This window comes from Dendrobium catenatum, unplaced genomic scaffold (assembly GCF_001605985.2).
Source record: "Dendrobium catenatum unplaced genomic scaffold, ASM160598v2 fragScaff_scaffold_1260, whole genome shotgun sequence".
NCBI lineage: Eukaryota > Viridiplantae > Streptophyta > Magnoliopsida > Asparagales > Orchidaceae > Dendrobium > Dendrobium catenatum.
This window is the reverse complement of record NW_021319722.1, coordinates 487,232-495,332: the sequence shown is the minus strand read 5'-3', so window position 1 is coordinate 495,332 and position 8,101 is coordinate 487,232. Positions and strand designations below refer to the sequence as shown.

Here is an 8,101-nt window from a genome sequence, read left to right as displayed (position 1 = left end):
ATCCAAGCCTCCTACCCCTCCAGCTGACACCCAACCTCCTCCGCGTGGTAGGAGCTCAAGTCGCAGGCCCCCCAGGCCCTTTAACAAAAATGCCACAAATCAGCCACAGCAAATTCTGACTCAATCCGCTGCTTCTACTTCTCAGCAACCTCCAGAAAAAAACGCAATCTCAAAACAACATTCGCCTGCTGTTGACCTTCCCCCCCCTTTCCACCCGCCTGTGGTTGTCATTCCTTCTCAAACTATCTCAGCTGAAGCATCAGTTACTGTCATCCCTAATCTGAACTCGCCTACGGAAGAACTTCCTAGTTCTAGCATCACTATCCCCCCTAGGCAGCAAGATAAGGTATTATCCCCAAATCGTTTTGAACTCTTACAAGAAGGCACTAAGGAGCAGATGCCTCCTTCCACCTCCTCATCACAACGGGAAACTACTCAAATACCAGCCCAACCTCAGACAAAAGCTTCCAGGAGCAAGCAATCAAAAAAAGCTCCTAATCAATCTTCAAAATCCCAATGACTACACCCCGTCTTGCGGCTTGGAATGTGCGAGGTTTTAATAGCCCGGATAAGGTATGGGCTTGCAAACAGCTTGTTCACCAGCACCATTTAGAGTTATTTTCTGTTTTGGAAAACAGGATTAATGAATCCAGTCTTTTGAATCCTTGGTTTTGCTCCAACCATCGGATTTTTGACAATGAAGATAGCTGCCATAACTTCAATCTTGCTAAACCGGGAAGGATTTGGATCAAATGGGATCAATCTTTGATTCAATTTAAACCTTCCACTTCCACCTCGCAAATGATTTCTGGTGACCTTTATAAGGGGGATGATATCCTTGCGGTTTTGTCAGTTGTATATGCTTCTAATTCTCAAGCGGAAAGAATTAACCTTTGGGATGATCTTAGAGTTATTGGGAGTCATATTTCTTCCCCTTGGTTAATACTTGGTGACTTCAATTGTTGCCTTTGTCCCGAGGAAAAATCCGGTGGCTCCATCCTTCTTCCTTCTCAAATTTGGGACCTCAAATCTCTTATTTTCGACATGGGCTTACTTGATTTGGCTTCTACTGGTTTGCAATACACTTGGTTCAATCAAAGGGCTAATGATCCAATTCATTTGAAGTTAGATAGAATGTTGATCAATGATAAGTGGTTGGAAAGTTATCCTCATTCCTACTATGAAGTTCTGAATCCTTCTTGCTCGGACCATTCACCTATTGTCTTGTTCACAGGACATTCTGTTATGCACAAGCATAGATTTCTTTTCAAAAATTTCTGGACCAAACAGGACAGGTTTTGGTCTGATTTACTAAGCATTTTTGCTCAACCGATTCATGGGAATCCTATCCATGGGCTATATTTCAAACTTAATAAACTCAAACAGAACATTAAATTGAAGGATTGGGCTAGCTCTTCTCTCCTCTCTGCCAAGCTTTCTTCTCTTAAGGAACATCAAGCCATTTGTCTTGACAAAATAAATGAAGATCCTCTAAATCCTTCTCTGAATCAGACCCTTAAATGTATCAATGCTCAAATTCTAGAATGCTCTTCCTCTTGGACTAATTGGGTGCTGCAACGTGCTAAACTGAAATGGCTTTCTCAAGGGGAGGACGATCTTAAATTTCTATATGCGAGGATCAGGAAGAGAAGGAATCATAGCACTTCACCGTTAGTTGCTAATGCGGATCCTATTGTCAGGAAGGACCTGATCTCTTCTATTATTCTTCATTTTGAAAGGCTATTTAATGCTCCTACTCCTGACTCTTTGGGGGACTCCTCATCCATTCCTCATGGTAAGGTTATGCCTTTTCATTTAGCTGCTTTACTTACTGTGTCTGTTTCAGATGAAGAAATTAAAGCAGCAATTTTCAATGGAAATTCTAACTCAACCCCCGGACCTGATGGATTCAATTTCGAGTTCTATAAAGCCACTTGGTTAATGAGTTAATCACTGGCCCTCTCGTTTGCAAAGCAGTGAAATCTTTTTTCTCGAAGGGTTATTTTCCCAACAAAGTTAAAGCAACAGCTATTGCATTGATTCCCAAATCTTCTCATGCCTCTGGTATATTGGATTTCCGTCCTATTGCACTTTGCAATGTTTTTTACAAGATTATTTCTAAAATCTTGGCTTCGAGAATGAAGGATATTATGCCTACTATCATAGGGGATAACCAAGCTGGTTTTATTAAAAATCGCATTGCTACTGATAATATCTTGCTTGCTTCTGAACTACTTATGGATTTTAAAAAATCATCTAAAAGAAAACTGTTGTGTGCCAAACTGGACATTCGTAAGGCCTTTGATTCTATTTCTAGAGACTTCATTTTGGAAAGAATGCGCCATAAAGGTTTCCCTAATACCTTTATCCAATGGATTAAAGCCTGTATTTCGGATGTCCATTTTTCAATCTCTATAGATGGTGCTCTTGAGGGTTATTTCCTATCCACATCTGGGATCCGACAAGGCTGTCCCCTGAGCCCCTACTTATTCTGTATTGCTATGGATGCGTTCTCTTGTATGATTGATAAATCCCCTGGTCCTGACAATTTCATTGGTATTAAAGTGAAGGATATGCAAATCTCTCATTTACTCTACGCAGACGATTTACTCATTTTCGGTGAAGCCACGACTGCTAACTGTGAAGCCCTTCTAGTTGTCCTTGACTCTTTTGCAAAGATTACTGGTTTATTAGTTAACCATGATAAGAGCAAGCTTATTTTATCTGCTTCCATTGCCAATCCCTCTACTGTTTGTGAAGCTCTTCATATTCCTATTACATGTGCTAAGATGAATTATCTGGGTATTCCCATAGCAGCTAAAAAGCTTGGAATTGTTGATTTCCAACCACTTTTGCAATCCATTTCCAGGCATTTGGAGGGCTGGAAAGCCAGACTTTTATCTTTTGCTGGGCGTCTTCAATTCCTTAAATATACGGTTTGCAACACTATATCTTATTGGATTAGGGGGTCCGTTTTACCTAAATCTTGCATTAAAAATCTGAACCGGTTATGTTCTAGATTTCTTTTCTTTGGTGATGTGGAGGCTAGGAAATTGCATCTTATTGCTTGGAGGAATACTTGCAAACCTAAAATGTTTGGTGGGTTGGGTATAATGGATCTTCAAGCCATTCAATTTGCCAACCATTGTTCTCTGTTATTCAGATTTTATAATTCTAAGTCCATTCTCTTCTCTTATTGGAACACTAAATATGGTACCCCTTGGACTCCTATTAATCTGAAAGCCTCTGTTCTTTGGCGGGAAATTGGGAATGTGGCAAGACTGATTTCGTCTAGCATTCTTTTTGAAATTAACATCAATAGCAATATTGCGATGCTTTGGGATCCTTGGTTTCAGGGCCGATCTCTAATGTCTGCTCTTCCTAATTGCAATTTACAATCGGTTATTCCTAATCATGCTAAGATCTCTGATTACTGGATTGAGGGGACTTGGGCATTTCCGAGCACTGTACATGATGTATTATCTCAGTTACTTGGGCAAATTAGTATGAATCGAGATTCTAAGTATTTTATTTGCTGGTCTGATAAAAACCTGCCATCTTTCTCCTCATTTACCAATTATTATTACCGGGAAAATCCAATCACCGAATGGCATTCTCTAGTGTGGCACAAGCATCATGCTATTAAGTACTCATCTTACACTTGGATTGCGCTTAATGGTGGCTTAAAGACAGCGGAGGAGCTTATTAAAAGAAATATTGCTGTGCAACCTATATGCTTTCTTTGCTCTTCTCATAATGAGTCCAATTCTCACATTTTGTTTGAATGTGATTATTCTTTTGCTGTTTTAAAAAAATTGATCCCTGCTGTGGGGGATTTCCTCCTGAGACCTAAGCTAATACAAGTTCTACACTTTTTGGGGGAGAGAAGTTATATGCTTAAAAATCATAGAGAATTTGTTCTCCTTTCGGTATGCTGTGCTACATATTATCTTTGGAGGGAAAGAAACGAGAGGAGATTCAACTTTAAGTTTAGAAGTGTTTCAACTTTGTGCTATATTATTAAAAGAGCTGTAGAGGAGAAGGTATCCTCTTGGAAGTATCATGACAATTTGCGCATCCCATGGCCCTCTTGAACTTGGTTTTTCTTTTGCCTGCTCTTTCATGGAAATTTGTTATCAGGTGGATGTTATTTTTCTATGGCTATGTCATTTCACAAGCATGAAGTTGTTGAATTTTTTCTGTTTGCTCGGGTTAAGCAAGATTTCTGGAAGCTTTCAACTTGGATACATGGATTCTGTCTTTTGGGTTTTTTGCTGGATTTTGCTTTCGGTCCAGAGCAGCAGCTCACAATTGCCTTGCCCTTGGACGGCTTTCAGCAACCAGGACAGGTTTAAAGATGAAGGACGATGATGTAGCTGCTAATCATCTCCTTGGAGGGCTTCTTGGGCAACCAGCAGATCTTTGCACGGTTTAGCTGGTATTCATTTTGTTCTGCGATTAGCAGTCTGAGTCCAATTTTGGGTGCTCTAAAAATTTTATATTTTGTGAGCTGTTGTTGTTTTTTTGCTTTCTTGTTGTTACTTTTTGGAGCTTTTGGGAGGTATAGGTTTTTGGTTAATCCTCCTCTTATTTGAGGATTAATCTTTTTATTATACCTTACTTGTAACCTTTTTTACATAGTAATATATGGGCTACCTATTTGATTATATTTTTACATTGTTAGTTATGTATAAACAAAGATCACTATGCATGCTTACACATCCTTCAATGCCACCTATACATAATGGAGCTCCGGGTATATATAAATGAATAAGTAGTTGCTCCTTTACTTATTTCATGGAAGAAGTCCCAAAGCCTGTTTTAGACGAATATGTGTTTGGAGAATTCCGGTAATGTTTGGACTCCTTGTAATGCAGTTATTTGCAACTATGATTAATTGAATACTAGTGTTGTAGCTAATCCTTTCTGATATTGCCTAAATTTGTACCCCAGAAAGAATTTAGGTGTAAACCTGAGTACAGAAGGATACAGTTATTTTCTAAATTTTGAGAGGAGCCCAGAGACGACCCAGTTCTCAGAGACATGTTCAACTGGACATTAGAAAGTCCGGGCAGAGGCTCAAATTGGATTGGAGAGCCGGCGTTGGGCAGATTTGAGTTCGCTGCCTTGGCTACCTAACCGGAGTTTATAAAAAAAATGAGAGAGTAGAATAAACAGAACAGAGCCTCTGGACTGCGGCGGTTCATTAGGAAGCCTCTCTTTACTAACAAACAGGTGGATCTCTAACCTCAATACAGAACCTATGGGCGGCGACTGTAAAGTGTTTGGAATTGGTTTTATTACATATATTTTAAAATGTATGTCATAGTACTAAAGCATTAACCAAATTTTCAGAAAAGCGCACCTGGGTCGGAAGAGCCAACACCATTGGAAGCTGCATACAAGAACTCATCAACATCAAGCCGCCACCAGCACAGTGGAAGTTGAATGAGAAATCTAAGAAGCTAGATGTGAGTAAAATTTTTATGAATTTTTTAGTAATAAAAATTTATTTAATAAAACTATTTGTAACTTGCAGGATGATATTCTTCGAGTTTAGAGAAAAGTAGGCAGTCCACGGCCGAGTACGAATCATCTTCTTGGATTCGGCCCCATACCTTCTGAGTATCAGACATGGTCAAAGTTGTTGGCTTGGAAGACCAAGAGGGCGGAGGGTAATAGTGGTTGCATGGGTTCCAAGCTTTTGCTTATTGAGGGCAGTCTCATAACAACCTTCTGCATACATCCTATTGATTCCCATTGGAGCTAAGATCTAGGGTTGAAGTGAGAGGGATTGCAGACACTTATCTAGAGACATTTGAAGAGAATGAAAAAGGAGTTCAAGTAGACGCAGATTGCAAGACAATGAGGATAGGCTGCAGCAATGACATACACAGACAGTTGGTTATGCTATCCATCATCAGTACGATAAGTGGGGAGCAACAGAGAAGAGGAAGAACTAACCATTACGGCAGTGACGACAGCCCATCTGAACTAGAAAATCGATGAGAATACTAAGATTGATGGTATAATACGTATGATTTATTACTAGGTAGTTTTTTCGTGAGTATGATGTATAAACATTTTAGGAAAATTTTTTGGATCTTGTTGTAATGCGTTGGTTGGTTTATCAGCACAATCCAAAATTATCCTGTAGCCTTCAAAATTACTAAAGAGAAACCCGCAAGTCAACAAGAACGACCGTATTATCACACAAAGAAGTATATCAGGTTTCCTGCTTGTCTATCTTCCCACGCTCAAATTTTATTACAAAAATATCAAGAGAAGCTGTAAGTGGGAGGATATTTCTGCCTGATATACCTGAGTAGGAACCCTCAAAACAAGACCAAACCCTAAAAAGAATAAATGGAGAGTGATGTGAATTATCTATCGTAACTCAATTTGGGTGTAGACATAATTGTGAATATGTACATCGTTATAAGTTAGTTGAAAAGATAATGATTTCTTCGTGTATATATGAGTTTCATAATTATCATAGGTTGCCACATTACAATAGATATAGAGCAGTGTAGCGTCCCCACTATATCACCACTTATTCAAAAGAAAGCGAGGACTATTTTGTTGCGAAGTTATCTCATCCGAGGAATACTAGTCTGTGTAGGGTGCAATCTTCCACATAACAAATAGCCAGAGATAGCTTGTAATACAGAATCTGCTGGGAGTTTGTTTCTAGGTGCTACATTTGGAGATCTTCCTGGCCGGCATAATCCGGTTTATTATACACGGTTTTCTTAAGATCAAGGGCGCAGTGACAGAAGCAGCTAGCGACCACAATCCTGCCATTCAAAGACGACATTCGGAAGCAAGATATGTAAAGCCCTGCCGGTTTATTTGCAGTGTATAAACCGCCGGTACGGCAATCTCAGAATGAGCATCTTTTAACAATATGGTCGGTACTTTAAACGCGGTGACTTGGCTCGCCTCAATCATGAGCACGGTTTTTATCCAGCACAGAATCGCAGCAGACCCTACCGTACTACAGAGATATTCTATAACTTCTCAGATATGATAATTGGAGCATTAAATCTGACGCGACATACATATAAGGCGATCTGACGCGAGTGCATATACCGCCGGTAAAGACTTAAAATAAACCCTTGGATCAACTTGTTTATATTCATACCAATTGTCAATGTTGCTTGTAAAACCCCTAAAGTAACCCATAAACTCTAAGGACTGAAACGCCAGATTATACAAGAATTGGTAATAGCGAACACACGGGTATCAACGGAGAAATGGTCTCAGACTTAGGAATCAGAAGACAGAGCCGAAAGGTTGTTTAGACGCCGTGGAACACAGTCAGCCTGGTTCAACTAGACATGACCATTTAACACCAGATGGATATTAATGTTTCTAACGGGCGGCTACTTCTTTCACCAACAATCACAGGAACAAGAGAAAGATTCTATAGGCCCAATCTAGGGACTGAATTAGTGTCAGGCCGCCAACGATCTGATAGGCGAACAGTAGACGAGATTATACATCCCCGTGTGGTGAGACACCTGCAGTAACAGAGGGCTCTGAAAGAAAACCCAACCGCAAAGATATGACTTGGAACGAGATCACTAATTATACAGAGAGGAGAGACCATACATTAGACTTTTGTATCCGTACCTATCAATCACATCTCAAGCAACGACCGGTAAGAGGCTGGACAACGGACATAGCAAATGTCATAGGATCAGCTCAAACAGCATCAAAACCACCACCACCACAACAACACATCAAGCCTTTATCTCCACTATAGTGAGCTCGGCTACAATGAATTCTTTTTCTCCAAGCGTCCTCTTAAGAGCCATCTTCATTAAATCTATAATGAACAATGTCAATTCTAATATTTTCTAACCAAGCCTTTTAAAGTCTATGTCAACCTTTTTTAACATAGGCAAATCTATCATCTACTGTACTACCGGCATCCCGATAAGGCGTTGTTTTATGTAATCAAACCATCTAGGCGGCTCTCTCCAATCTTTACTGCATCCGGAAGCTACGTGACCCAACCTTTTCACGTATATGCTCGTTTCGGTAAATCCTTTCTAACGTAAAATATCATCACCTTGAGCATCCTTATCTCTGCAAC

The 8,101-nt window shown here is 39.8% G+C and overlaps 1 protein-coding gene across 1 annotated transcript; it reads left to right on the top strand.

Annotated features, from left to right (window-relative positions):
• Positions 1–516: 516 nt before the first annotated feature.
• On the top strand, positions 517–1,950 carry LOC114580776. The gene has a single exon (XM_028699348.1). The coding sequence runs from the start codon at positions 517–519 to the stop codon at positions 1,948–1,950; it is 1,434 nt and encodes a 477-aa protein (XP_028555181.1).
• Positions 1,951–8,101: the final 6,151 nt, after the last annotated feature.

Bases quoted from the DNA above. Each gene is read 5' to 3' on its own strand.
- LOC114580776 (XM_028699348.1), top strand. From the start codon at position 517: ATGACTACACCCCGTCTTGCGGCTTGGAATGTGCGAGGTTTTAATAGC.